Raw genomic sequence first — 15,734 nt, forward strand, 5'->3', positions numbered from 1 at the left:
AAGAACAAATCAAACCCCCATGAGAACACAAACACTTCCCCTGAAGAATGACTAGTAGGAAACTTGTTGAAGGATTGTTTTAATACGACACTGCCACTTGTCTGATCTCTTGAGAACACTTTATCAATGAGCACGTGATATTTTATAACAAAACACTTCTGCATGAAACAGTAATGGCAATGGCAATGGAAGGAGCGGGAGGTGTGAGGTGGGTGGAGAGGGAGATATATATTTGCAGCTATATTTTAATTGCTGCAATAATTTCCACAGTTTCATCTTTTGTGGTGTATGTTGGAGACAATGTAAATGAAAACAGGATAAGAAACAGAATTTGTGAAGTCCTAGTTAATGAGGCCACAAACAGATTCTGTTATCAGTACTGATACATACATGAATTCTGTCACCACTAGTATTACTACTACCGGATGCTGTTATACAATATCTATAATGAAGAAACAATTATGGGTTTGGATAAAACAAACAATTTCATGTTCTGCAAATTAGACACAAATTTATTGTTCCCAGGTTTACATGACATGAGTCTGTGGGTGATAGCTCTTGATCACTCATTAGCAGATCACAGACTGTAGGCCTAATGCATAATAGCCTGACCAGCACACTACTTAAAAAATCTTTCTTGCTGAGGAGATTTGAATTTGCTCATATATCCTCAGTATTCAGATTTGTCACCATACTAGTAAAATTACAATTACAGCAGCAATGACATTTCATAATGTTCTACAATCCTGTGTCATAATGTTCAGTTAATAAAAAGTAAATCTAATTGCAAGAGATTTGGCTATACACATATAAAGGATTTTGTCACTGTAAAAGAAAAACAGGCCTTCTAAGAAAGGGCTGCTTTGAGTTCTTTGCTCTGTGACAGTTTTACTCTCTGACCTGAGGACTGTCATTTCAGGGTGGAAAAATTATCAGAGTAAAATTAAAATCTGCAGATTCAAAAATTTCATGCAATAATTCACATTAAATAAGTTAAATGCTTTTGAAATGTTACAGCATGAGATACACTGACCTTACATCATTTACAGCTGCACTAGAAAAAGTGTGGGATTCACCTACATGCTGGAAGTATATGTCAATAAAATGAAGGAAAATATAAATTTATGAATGCATTTCCTTGAGATATGAAAACCACAGAAATGACCCAATAATAAAATATACAACTTATTAACTATCATGTATAAAATTGGCAATTATAAGTTGATTTTAAATGAATAAATACAAATTGTGCAATAACACTGATTTATTCAGGTTTCTGACCAAATAGTAGAATAGTTCAGAAACAAGCCAACTCTCACACAATTTTAAGAAAAGTTTTTGTTTTAATTGTTTCCTAACAAAGTAAATATTTGGTTGCCGAAGGAAAAAATTTCATATATTAGCTATTTACCTCAAGATATTCTTACTTCAGTGTTCTCTGTTCATTCACAATTAGTGCAGCAGAATGTTTTATGTGACTTATTAAATGCACCAACCTGTTATTTTTGGAACTGCGCACTAATGAGGGCTGTTCTCCAAAAATAAACTACCCTGACAACAGAAATAACGGTGCAAGTAAAAAAAAAAAGAGTATTAAAAATTTACTGCACTTGTTCCTTCTTAATGAAAAATGAAATAAGCATTGCAATGAGTGTCTCTTTTATTCTTCATGAAGCAGATATAGCAATCACACATTCAAGTGCCCATCTTCAGCTACATACCATTCACTGTAAAATAAGAATGCTACAATATATTACTAATTATCAAATTAAAGTTTATTTGAGCCACTGTTACTGAGGCTGCATAATATATGCTGGAACATAATAAACATGAGCAATATTCAATGGTATGGACAAAACAGATGTATCATGTCACCATATTGTAACTTTCACATTTTAATTTTTAAGCAACAACTCTATATTTGCATTTCTGTTTACCAAGAGTTTTACATATTACAACATATGACTGCAACATACTTTTAACAAAGAACACCACCAATTTGATCCATAAACACTATCCTTTTATGAAATTTACACTTTGTTCAGCAGCAAGTATGAAGTAGCTTTGAAATCCAAAAGTTAGTGTAGCACAGCTTTTTTAGAACTTTACAGGCTTCCTTGTGATTCCATTACTATCCCACACAATACACTGTTTGGGTGTAAGTAATATTCAAGAGCATTACAAAAGATTTTAAAGTTTATGGGTACACATATTTATTGAGTTTCACTCACCATCTGGGATATTGCACAAATTAGGAAACAATGGCTCAATATTAATAAGGCAGATTAGAGAAACTGTGTGCAAATTTAAGTGTACTCACTATGACTCCAGCGATGATTTAAAAAAAAAGCATGCATGTGTAGACCTACTGCTTCACCTAGCATACAATGCTTATTGCAGCGGCAGGTTCTGGGAACTTTTGATTATACACACTGTGTGTGTGTGTGTGTGTGTGTGTGTGTGTGTGTGTGTGTGTGTGTGTGTGAGAGAGAGAGAGAGAGAGAGAGAGAGAGAGAGAGAGAGAGGGACGGGGGGGGGGGGGGGATAGGAGTTGTGTTCGCAGACAGAAAAAAATCTACCAGAGCCAAATGGCATATAAAGAGAGAACTAAAAAAACCGGGGGGGAAATAAACATACTTCTAGTAAATTCAGCATAAATGCACTGTTAAATTTGCAACAGAAAAGACATGTTTAAAATCCATCTTAAAATGACACATAATTTGCTTACTATAAACAAGTGACTCAGCCATAACTTATTCCCACAATTAAATTACAATACAAAAATACAGTGCAGTTTTTATCACAGAGTAGAGTAATAACCTGCATATCATCTTCTTGCACTCCATCTTTATTTACAAACAGTGGGCAAAAAAATGGACACAAATTCTTCACTTTATTGGGAACTGCCTTTAAACATTTTTCTGCTTATTAATAAGCTGTAAACAAAGACTAGTTTCCATTATATAAAAAACTTCAGAAACTATACAGGAAAGACATTGTTGATATAAATATCTTATTCAAACTGCCCTCAACATACTAGTTTAAGATACACTAAGCTGGTTATTCTGTATTCAGTATGTCCAAAATCAACTCTTTCACAGAACAGCACAGCAAGTCTCCAAACATCTTGCACGGCTCAGAAACGTGAAGTAGACAACTGCAAAGCACTGCTTTTCCACTCACACAAAACAGCACAAAATTGTGTAATGTAATAACAAAAGTGACAAGCAACTAAAACAAGGACCAATGAGTTTTCAGAGACAATACTACAATTAGAGGTAAACCGAGCTGTGCAAAATGAGTTTCTAATCTTTGAGATAACTTCACTTGTCTATGGTAGTAGTCCATCATCACATCATTTTCATAATGCACAAAAAAATCTTTAACAGTAACAACCACGGGCCAAAGTAGCAGTAGCCAGAAAGAACACAGTTTCACAATGACAGTGGTGCTGCCTATCCATAACTGGCAGTTTCCTCACTCCAGAAGCCCAAAATGGAAATGAAATGAGCTTTCTCTTTCCATTGATTAACAAATTCACAGGCAAGTTCTGTCCAAACCTCATACATATGGTACCATGCGAGACAGGCGCAGAATGAAGTCGAGAATGAAGAACCATGCACGACGAGCTGTCTGGGATCGCATCATCAACATCCTCCATATCACCAATACTGCCAAAAGTTGTGTTGCTCGATGAATCCAGAACATCCTGTAAACATGAGAGGTGGTTAACTACTTGACATAAGTCTAACGGAGGGAAGGGCGAAACTAACTAGAATTCAGTTCCTGTCTGTTGAAGTGCATTACTTAAGGTGCCTCCATTACACACTATTTTTGATCTGTTGACCTACCTCATTTATGGGGAATTGCCAATCAGGTTGAAGTTTCTCTCCCCCCCCCCCCCCCCCCCCCCCTCCCATAAACACTGATTCACATGTTCAGGGATTTGGGATTTTGCATTTTTGGACACAACAGAATGTGCTAACAAAGTTTTGATCACAAAATCACTATGAGCAATGAGACATGACATATTACTGAAATTCCTACACCAAGAAATAAACAAACCAGTTGGAGACAAGATAACCAATATGACTGAAGAGAGAAATACAAGTAAGAACCAATATGAAATAAATGTTTCATGTTCCTGAAAGCGTCAGCCCATCATGAATTTGTTACCCCTGGGTAACACAGTTAATCAGCATTCCTACCTTCATATGCTGAAAGACTGAACAAGACACTGAGAAAAAACAGACCATGTTGTTACTGTCTAAAGACTGGATCCTTCACCATAACAGCAATAAACATCAAATAATGCTGAAAGTGGGGCAGTTTTGTTTTGCAGCCTTCCTACTCAATGCTTTAACCCCTCTCTCTAAAATTAACTGATGTACAAGACAAGTGTTTCCAGAATATACAACATGTGAAGCAAAAGTGGCCAACATAACAGCATTTAAAAACACAAATACTTCAGTCTATTTGAGGCTTCTGCATCAATGATAGTTGGTCAACTGGTTCAAAGGAGTGTTTAGGAGAAGCACCTAGTAGGAGACTGCATCACTATTACCCCCATTGAAAGTAATGAGGACATCAGACACTTCAGTGGTTAGTAAAGAAAGGAATAGACAGGAACTGTAAAATGCTGTGTCGAACTTCAGAGGAACTCAAGAAACTGAAGACTGGGACACACAACTAAGATTTTACAATCCAATTATCATCATCTCTAGAGAAGTAACACAACTGACTGTATTTACTCGAATCTAAGCCGCACTTTTTTTCCATTTTTGTAATCCAAAAAACCGCCTGTGGCTTAGAATCAAGTGCAAAGTAGGTGGAAGTTCCGAAAAATATTGGTAGGTGCCGTCACAACTAACTTCTGCCGTCAAATATACAGGGTGGTCAGAATGTGTGAAATAGAATTTAGCCACTCGTGGTGTCGCACGCTCGCATTCAAGCAGCCTGCCAGGGGCGGTGTTGCCCAACGAGTGCTTTGTCTCGTTAGTTGAAACTTGAATTTACGCGCGCGACGATCTGACTGACTAACTTTAATGCTAAATAACTCTGAAACGGTGCAACGTATCGAATTTCTTTCTTAACATTTATGTCTCAGTACAACCTGCCCTGTAACATCCCTACAATTATTTCACATATTTTCTGACCACCCTGTATGTAGCGCTACACAAGCCTGCTTTGCAGGCACAAAGATAAATACTGGTGCCAAAACCTGTGAGTCGTCAAAAAAAAAAAAAAAAAAAAAAAAAAAAAAAAAAAAAAAAAAAAAAAAAAAAAAAAGGGGGGGGGGGGCGAAGCCGAGTTTTTTTCTCCGCCCCAAGTTTCTACCACTGCATTGTCATACATTATCCAACGAAGTAAATAAAAATTCCGTATTGTTCATCTTCGAATGTAGTAGCATTTCAATTTACTACGAAAATCTGACTGGCAAGACTGGGATGTTTGTCAATATGGCCAACTCTACGTTCTGAATTTTTTCCTACCTGTGAGAAGAGATGGTTGCTAATAGGAACTTTTATGAATTGTTAATCACATGCAGTATTCTCTTCACCATGAGAATAATATGAATATAAACTTTTTGCCATGTATTCTTTCGTGTTTGCTGCTATCTCATTTAAATCCTGTCTGCCTAACAAACTACGAAAGTAGAGTGAGACAACAGCAAACACGGAAGAATATACATATCATGTCATGTTTGTATTCGTATTATTCTTATGCCTAATAGTGATACAGTCAGAGATGAATCACGGCAATTGACTAGATTTTTAAATCTAAGATGACTCTAATTTCTGTGCAGAATGTAATGTACTAAAGAGGCATCTGCAAAGATTTTCGAACGGAGAAAAATTTTCGCTAAACTCTCGTTCAGAACATCATCTATCACACACAGTCTATTATTTGGTTTTTGTTGATCATTATCTAAGAAAGCAGCAGTGTAAGTAACAACAAATAGCAGTCTCTTGCCATGGTTTCGCTAATGAGACAATTCCTGTCTTTTTTTTATTGTAAGCGGCGGAAGTGCGCACAAAAGCAAGCTGTGCCGCGAGTGGCGACAGGCTGTAAACACTCATTATCAGAATGCGACAAACAATGCACAGTACAGTAATGCATTTTCAGCTGAGTGACGTAAACACCTATCACAAAGAGAACGGCACTTATCAGATCAAAGAAAAATAAGCAATCGATTCAAACCCGACGAAGCACGTGGAAAAGGAAGGGTACCCGTATAAATACGGACGGAGGGCCTGACGCATAGCAATGGCTACCTGGTAAAGCTTAACTGCTGAGTTTATGACTCGAACCAAACTACTGTAGCTGTCATTCATTCGACCTAAATTGTCTCTCATATTACAATGGACCAACTTTGTTTCGATTTGGGGGTGCGGCCTAAAACTTCTCTCTCCCCTTGAATTTCGAGTCTCAAATTTCAGGTGTGGCTTAGATTCAGGAAAATACTTTTTCTTTGATTTCGAGTCTCATTTTTCCAGTGTGGCTTAGATTCGAGTGCGGCTTAGATTCGAGTAAATACAGTGAATAACATAGAAAGTCATATAAAACAAAGTGATATACACAGTATACAATTTTAATTCATTCATCTGTTTTCACTCCATATGTATCTTGTCAGTACTTAATGTAGAACCAAAATCAGAGTTTTCAGATATTTAAGAGATTGGATTCTTTCGTTGCTGCCCAAGATCATTAAAGCTCTCTTCATTATATGTGTGAAAATATAATTCACACATTATTTGCAATACTTTACTGTAGTGATGAGACACAGAGTTGCAGGCAGGTACACAAAATGGAAAGACTTTTACACACAGAGCTTTTGGTCAAAACCTTCTTTAAAAAAAAAAAAAAAAACACACACACACACACACACACACACACACACACACACACACACACACACACACACACACACACACACAAGTATTCATAAGCAAGCATACCTCACACACATGATCCCTATCTCCATCTTCTCCACCCAGAATGCAGCTATTGTGTTGAATAAATGCTGCATTGTGGAATGGGGCACTGAAGGGGGAAGGATAGCAGGGTACGGGTGGCGGAGAGGCGGAGACAGGAGTGCTCTCTGGCAGACTCGATGACTAGAGGACTAGATGATGGCAGAACAAGGCTGCCGGACACAGCTTCAGCTTCTGGAAAGCTGTGAAGGAAAAAGGGGGGGGGGGAGGAGCAGAGAACAGGAAATGGTTGATGAGTGTGAAGGGCTGACGAGTGCGCTGGCAGAGAGGGGGGCACAATGAGGGTGAGGAGACAAGAATCGAGGGGAAGTGATTGGATAGATGGAGCAGAAACTGCTGGGTGGAGGTTAATGCCAGGATAATTTTGAGAGCACAGAATGTGTTTTAAGGCTAACTCCCATCTGTACAGTTCATAAACGATGGAGGGGAGGCTCCAGATGGCCCACATTGTCAAGCAGCATGTTCACCTGCATGTTGTGCTCTAGGGCAGTCTGCTTTGCTCTCAGCCGCAGTTTGGCAGTGGCCATTCATCCTCGTGGACAGTTGGTCAGTATTCATACCGATGTAAAGAGCTGTGCAATGATTTCAGCATAGCTGGTATATGGCATTCCTGCCTCTGATGTGACAGGATAAGCTTGTGAGAAGACTGGAATAGGAAATGCTCCATAACACGTTAGTCCATCCTCCTATTCACTCCAAATCCCAGCCCCTTGCCACAGGAATCATATTCCTGTGGACAACCCATACACTAGACCTGCCCAATACACCAAGTCACAGTCCCATCACAGGTTTAACCATTAGAGGCTAGGCCACTAATGGGAGCAGCCACATCATATGCCAGCTCTTCTGCAGTCATTGCACAGCTTGTTATATTTACATTACGACCAACCAGATGTTCTCGGGATCAAAGACCACCACACCACCAAGCTGTGGCCAAGAGCAGAGTAGACCACCCTGTGGCGCAACATGTAGCTGATCATGACATGCTTGATTTCAATGATTGCTTCACAATCCTGGTCATATGGATCCTCCCCTCCACCACCAGCTTTTCTGACCTGTGCAGATGGGAGTTATCCCTGTAACACATTCACTGGTCCCAAAATTATCCTGGTCTCAACCTAAGGCAACCTATTGTGCCCACACACTCCCTCCACCCAACAGCTTCTGTCCTCTCAGTATTATCACCTCCTCCCACTTCACATCCCCTCACCCTCCTTGTTCACTGCTCTCTGTCAATGCATCCACGAGTCTTCTTCCCTTCACTGCTCCTCTCCTTTTCTGCTCTCCATCTCCCCTCCCCTCCCTCCCCCAAAGCCTCTCCATGCAGTGCCTGACAGCATTATCCTGTTGTTGTCTAGTTCGTGCATGCTCCACCAGATAGTGCCAACTTCCTATCCATACCCTGCACATTGCCAAAGCCTGTTTTCAGTTTCTACTTCTTCTAAAATACTAAGCAAGAAATTAATATTTTGAAAGCAAAGGCACTATCATTTCAACTTTCTTTCTTGTAAATGACGGAACTGGCTGCATGTACTGTTAATACCACTTTACATTGTTCACATAATGTTGCATTATGATTTGTAGATATTCAAAATGGCATAATGCCAAAATTGCAATATTAAAATAAAACGCTAACATCTGAAGGCAAGACAGCATCATTTAAAAAATTTGTAGAAGCTGTGGATCCATATTACAAGAAAGCAATTATAGTTCTGTTTAGAGCATATAATCTCTCCTGTATAAAACATGCAAATAGAACATTAACTTCACAAGGTATCTCTTTAAGGCTGGCGTTCAGTGTGCCATATGAGAATGTGAGGATATGCTGTAATCAAAGTGTGGTCTTGTTAACGAAGGCCCATGGCCAAAAAGCTTCAATTGTGAGTGTCTTTTTGTTGTGCCTATCTGTGACTCAGCATGTCCGCTGTATGCAGAGTAGGAACTTACCTTCTCATAATATTGTTACATTCGATTGAGGATATACTTTCATACACATTACGAATTACAACATATGATGAATACAGAACACACAAAATGAGCAACTATTGAATAGAAAAATAAAAAAAAGGTAGTATAATAATAATAATAATAATAATAATAATAATAATAATAATGATGAATCATGAGGGGAGGATGGGTGTTAAAATATCACTGTAATACAAGTTTCTAAAATTAGCAAGTGCACAAATTAGCATTCACCTTTGGAGTTTCCTTCGTGCTGAAGGCAGGTCATCGGGGCGTTCCTTGAAGATGAAGTGGCGTATGCCAAGCACATAACTTTCAACATATGATGACCAGTCAATCTGCTGCACATCAAATGGAAATATCTTTCGGTCCTCAGCACTTAAAACACTGAAAAGCTGACGAACATTATCGTCCTTGAACTGCCACTGCTGGGTTGAGAAGTATTCTAAGCAACATGCTGCCTTGTCTAGCTTTTCTTGGGTTCGTACCATTCTGAAAAGAGGAAGATCTGAAATTTGTACCATGCACTGCTGATCACAAAGTACAGACCAATAGATATTTTACTACGCAACATTCGACAACATAGTCTGATGTATATAGCTTACCACTAATTACATGATTATAGCAAATACTCATGAGGAAAGGCATCCAGTCACAATCCTGTGACAGTGTTCATCATCAAACAACATTTTCTATTAATGTATGACTAACTACAGCAGATGCACAAAGAATTAAAATAAAAGTAGGAATGGTTTTATTTTTATAGTGGATACAAGTTTATTAACCTATTCCCAAATATGGCAATGTTGAGCCAGAACAAAAATAATCTAAATGAGCTAACACAGCATGTGGTCAGTCAGTTCAGTTATGCATATGATCAATTTGACTGGGGAGGGGGAAGGGGAGATGTATTGGATGGTTAGAAAAGGTATCAAAACAGAGGGTGGATAAGGGGAGGGGCAGAGGGGACAGGGGAAAGTAGATGAGGTACCAACGGAAGGGAGACAGGAGGGACTGACAAAACAGGGGGAGGGGAGGGAAGAGTACACAAGTAACCGATGGGGGAACCAACGCCGCAGCAGCCGACGGGAGGTGGAGTGTTTAGAATGAGGACTGACCTGACATGAAGAGAGGGAAAAGAGGGAAGAGAGTAAAGAGGGAACCAACAGGTGGATGGATAATGTAAGGAATGGAGCAAGAGGTGGAGTAATGGAGTAAATAGGTCTTCCAGAATTTGGACATACCTCCATTTTGATGTAAATTCCTTTATCAGGCTATACGGATTCATTTTTTCTTTTACAGTACACACATATATTCACAAAGTACATGGCTGTTGATAAAACAATGAAATGATAATTAAATGGACACCCTAGCTGCAAACAGACGTTGATATACTTCATTGGGGACATGTTGAAAATGTGTGTCCTGACCAAGATTCGAACCTGGGATCCCCTGCTTACATGGCACACGCTCTATCCATCTGAGCCACCGCGGGCACAGAGGACAGTGTGCCTGCAGGGCCTTATCCCTTGCATGCTCTCCGTGAGACTCACATTCCCAATATGTCCACACCACTACATTCATAGTGCGCCTAATATATGTTTGCCCTCATACTCATTACTTGTGGCGGATTAATCTACCAAGTACCATATGAGTTTGAGCATAGCATGTGCATTCGCACAAGAAGGTCAATGGCTGGGAAGCCATATTTTAACTATATAGGAAGGTAGAATCTGAAGTATATCAACACCTGTTTGCAGCTAGGGTGTCCATTTATCATTTCATTCTAACAAAAGCTGCACAGTCATTAATGGTAACTGCTCTTTCTGGAACAGATACTATCTTCCTTTATAGTTGTTAAAACACTTGCTAAGATGTAAAATATAAAATTTGGGAGACAGCTTTTTCTTTTTAAAGGAAACATATGACGAGTACAGCTAATAAGTTAATTATTCAATCAGACCAACTTTAATGTCAGTTGGTAGTGTTTCACACCATGAAAGCACATGCTGCAGAAGTCAAACACTTATATCTACATCTACAATTTTAAAATTGTGTTCTGCTTTTCTCCTTGTATGCAGTTTGTAAAAGCTGTACATTTTTACCTGAATATGCATGTATCCCATCGGGTGATGCTGAGGGAATTAGATTAGGAAATGAGACACTTAAAGTAGTAAAGGAGTTTTGCCATTTGGGGAGCAAAATAACTGATGATGGTCGAAGTAGAGAGCGTATAAAATGTAGACTGGCAATGGCAAGTAAAGAGTTTCTGAAGAAGAGAAATTTGTTAACATCGAGTATTGATTTAAGTGCCAGGAAGTCGTTTCTGAAGGTATTTGTATGGAGTGTAGCCATGTATAGAAGTGAAACATGGACGATAACTAGTTTGGACAAGATAAGAATAGAAGCTTTTGAAAGGTAGCGTTACAGAAGAATGCTGAAGATTAGATGGGCAGATCACATAACTAATGAGGAGGTATTAAATAGAATTGGAGAGAAGAGGAGTTTGTGGCACAACTTTACTACAAGAAGGGATCGGTTGGTAGGGCACATTCTGAGACATCAAGGGATCACCAATTTAGTATTGGAGGGCAGCATGGGAGGTAAAAATCGTAGAGGGAGATGAAGAGATGAATACACTAAGCAGATTCAGAATGATGTAGGTTGCATTAGGTATTAGAAGATGAAGAAACTTGCACAGGATAGAGTAGCATGGAGAGCTGCATCAAACCAGTCTCAGGACTGAAGACAACAACAACAACATGCATGTATCTGTATGTAGCAGTCAGCTTTTGAGTTACTGTACTAAAATTCAGCCCGATACTTAAAATGACTGTACAAGTAGTAACCTATTGAAGCAAAACTTTGTACTTTGTATTAACTTAAAATACTTTCATTAGAGTATTCTTTTCTAAATAAAATCAACAAAATTTTAAATTTAATAACAAGAAAACTTACAATGGTTTCTTTCCAGATATCCGTCTAGCAAAATCCATGGCATATGCAGGTAACACATGAAGTGTCCAACGAAAAATGGCATTAACAACACGATGCGTATGGCAGGTGCCATCTGGATACCACAAGACATCATTCACAGGATGTGAACGCATGTACAGGAAGCACAAGTCAACAAAGCGTTTCCATGTAATTGGCCGTTTCTGCCCAGTGCAGCAGTTGTATACAGCAATGCCATCAGGCCTGAAAAATTATAGTTGAACATCGTTACATTTCAACTCTTCAAATGTTACAGCTACTTCCACATGTACGCCTACAAAAATCATGTTCTAAGATGAGGTTTACATACATCTGGCTCAGTGATCTCCAGTTTAAAACATTTGTGTGTCACATTTCTTTTTGAGAAAGGTCTATAATATAACAGAATATAATCATAATTTTTGAAAATTTGGAAGTTGTGAAATGAATAGACTTTAATAAAGCAAAGGAGAACTACTTTTACCTTACTGATGCTGTCCTCCATGCTGCACATATCATCAAATTAATAACAACATCCACAGGTACCAAGTCAGCAACTTTGTCATTGGAACACATCATTGTGCGGAAGAAACCTTTACCAGCAGCAGCTATTAATCCTGTAGGTCCATTCAAGTTGTCCACCCATCCTGCTAACGGCTCACGCAGAGCTGACAGCACTATGAAAAAGATGAAAAAATTTGTCTCCTATTACTCATGAACTGAGTACTACTGAATATGTTTGCCACTGCTATAATTAATATGAAACAAAAACTGTAATTTACTGAAAACTACAGTAAATTCTGATTGATGTTTCTTACTCTTTGGAGGATATTTTGAACATGTGACTTGGACAAGTGTACCATCTCTAATGATAAAAATGCACTTGTAGATCAGTATAAACAAATGGTCATTCACTAATTCTTGAATCGGGCAGGTAGGTTAGAAAATTTAAAAAGGGAAATGGATAGGTTAAAGTTAGATATAGTGGGAATTAGTGAAGTTCGGTGGCAGGAGGAACAAGACTTCTGGTCAGGTGACTACAGGGTTATAAACACAAAATCAAATAGGGGTAATGCAGGAGTAGGTTTAATAATGAATAGGAAAACAGGAATGCGGGTAAGCTACTACAAACAGCATAGTGAACGCATTATTGTGGCCAAGATAGATACGAAGCCCACACCTACTACAGTAGTACAAGTTTATATGCCAACTAGCTCTGCAGATGATGAAGAAATTGAAGAAATGTACGATGAAATAAAAGAAATTATTCAGGTAGTGAAGGGAGACGAAAATTTAATAGTAATGGGTGACTGGAATTCGAGTGTAGGAAAAGGGAGAGAAGGAAACATAGTAGGTGAATATGGATTGGGGCTAAGAAATGAAAGAGGAAGCCGCCTAGTAGAATTTTGCACAGAGCACAACTTAATCATAGCTAACACTTGGTTTAAGAATCATGAAAGAAGGTTGTATACGTGGAAGAACCCTGGAGATACTAAAAGGTATCAGATAGATTATATAATGGTAAGACAGAGATTTAGGAACCAGGTTTTAAGTTGTAAGACATTTCCAGGGGCAGATGTGGACTCTGACCACAATCTATTGGTTATGACCTGTAGATTAAAACTGAAGAAACTGCAAAAATGTGAGAAATTAAGGAGATGGGACCTGGATAAACTGAAAGAACCAGAGGTTGTACAGAGTTTCAGAGAGAGCATAAGGGAACAATTGACAGGAATAGGGGAAAGAAATACAGTAGAAGAAGAATGGGTAGCTCTGAGGGATGTAGTAGTGAAGGCAGCAGAGGATAAAGTAGGTACAAAGACGAGGGCTGCTAGAAATCCTTGGGTAACAGAAGAAATATTGAATTTAATTGATGAAAGGAGAAAATATAAAAATGCAATAAATGAAGCAGGCAAAAAGGAATACAGACGTCTCAAAAATGAGATCGACAGGAAGTGCAAAATGGCTCAACAGGGATGGCTAGAGGACAAATGTAAGGATGTAGAAGCTTATCTCACTAGGGGTAAGATAGATACGGCCTACAGGAAAATTAAAGAGACCTTTGGAGAGAAGAGAACCACGTGTATGAATATCAAGAGCTCAGATGGCAGCCCAGTTCTAAGCAAAGAAGGGAAGGCAGAAAGGTGGAAGGAGTATATAGAAGGTTTATACAAGGGCGATGTACTTGAGGACAATATTATGGAAATAGAAGAGGATGTAGATGAAGACGAAATGGGAGATACGATACTGCGTGAAGAGTTTGACAGAGCACTGAAAGACCTGAGTCGAAACAAGGCCCCCGGAGTAGACAACATTCCATTAGAACTACTGACGGCCTTGGGAGAGCCAGTCATGACAAAACTCTACCAGCTGGTGAGCAAGATGTATGAGACAGGCGAAATACCCTCAGACTTCAAGAAGAATATAATAATTCCAATCCCAAAGAAAGCAGGTGCTGACAGATGTGAAAATTACCGAACTATCAGTTTAATAAGCCACGGCTGCAAAATACTAACGCGAATTCTTTACAGACGAATGGAAAAACTGGTAGATGCAGACCTCGGGGAGGATCAGTTTGGATTCCGTCGAAATGTTGGAACACGTGAGGCAATACTGACCTTACGACTTATCTTAGAAGAAAGATTAAGAAAAGGCAAACCTACGTTTCTAGCATTTGTAGACTTAGAGAAAGCTTTTGACAATGTTGACTGGAATACTCTTTTTCAAATTCTAAAGGTGACAGGGGTAAAATACAGGGAGCGAAAGGCTATTTATAATTTGTACAGAAACCAGATGGCAGTAATAAGAGTCGAGGGGCATGAAAGGGAAGCAGTGGTTGGGAAAGGAGTGAGACAGGGTTGTAGCCTCTCCCCGATGTTATTCAATCTGTATATTGAGCAAGCAGTAAAGGAAACAAAAGAAAAGTTTGGAGTAGGTATTAAAATTCATGGAGACGAAGTAAAAACTTTGAGGTTCGCCGATGACATTGTAATTCTGTCAGAGACGGCAAAGGACTTGGAAGAGCAGTTGAACGGAATGGACAGTGTCTTGAAAGGAGGATATAAGATGAACATTAACAAAAGCAAAACGAGGATAATGGAATGTAGTCAAATTAAATCGGGTGATGCTGAGGGAATTAGATTAGGAAATGAGACACTTAAAGTAGTAAAGGAGTTTTGCTATTTAGGAAGTAAAATAACTGATGATGGTCGAAGTAGAGAGGATATAAAATGTAGACTGGCAATGGCAAGGAAAGCGTTTCTGAAGAAGAGAAATTTGTTAACATCGAATATAGATTTATGTATCAGGAAGTCGTTTCTGAAAGTATTTGTTTGGAGTGTAGCCATGTATGGAAGTGAAACATGGACGATTACTAGTTTGGACAAGAAGAGAATAGAAGCTTTCGAAATGTGGTGCTACAGAAGAATACTGAAGATAAGGTGGATAGATCATGTAACTAATGAGGAGGTATTGAATAGGATTGGGGAGAAGAGAAGTTTGTGGCACAACTTGACTAGAAGAAGGGATCGGTTGGTAGGACATGTTTTGAGGCATCAAGGGATCACAAATTTAGCATTGGAGGGCAGTGTGGAGGGTAAAAATCGTAGAGGGAGACCGAGAGATGAGTACACTAAGCAGATTCAGAAGGATGTAGGTTGCAGTAGGTACTGGGAGATGAAGCAGCTTGCACAGAATAGAGTAGCATGGAGAGCTGCATCAAACCAGTCTCAGGACTGAAAACAACAACAACAACTAGAAACCTACAGATGATACACCTGAATTTAGTATATGAATGAGAAA

General features: G+C 38.9%; 1 protein-coding gene across 5 annotated transcripts in view; it reads right to left on the reverse strand.

The window, feature by feature from the left end:
• Positions 1–491: 491 nt before the first annotated feature.
• Positions 492–15,734, reverse strand: part of LOC126283941 (putative fatty acyl-CoA reductase CG5065) — a 464,455-nt gene continuing 449,212 nt past the window's right edge. For all 5 annotated transcript variants that reach the window (XM_049982334.1, XM_049982332.1, XM_049982336.1 and 2 more), the window contains 4 exons: positions 12,418–12,610; positions 11,919–12,158; positions 9,195–9,452; positions 492–3,709 (listed from right to left, as the gene is read on the reverse strand). In XM_049982334.1, the coding sequence (XP_049838291.1) occupies positions 3,562–3,709; positions 9,195–9,452; positions 11,919–12,158; positions 12,418–12,610 (839 nt within the window). In that variant the 3' untranslated portion in view covers positions 492–3,561. The remainder of the gene's footprint in view (positions 3,710–9,194; positions 9,453–11,918; positions 12,159–12,417; positions 12,611–15,734) is intronic.

Source organism: Schistocerca gregaria, chromosome 8 (genome assembly GCF_023897955.1).
Source record: "Schistocerca gregaria isolate iqSchGreg1 chromosome 8, iqSchGreg1.2, whole genome shotgun sequence".
Classification (NCBI taxonomy): Eukaryota; Metazoa; Arthropoda; class Insecta; order Orthoptera; family Acrididae; genus Schistocerca; species Schistocerca gregaria.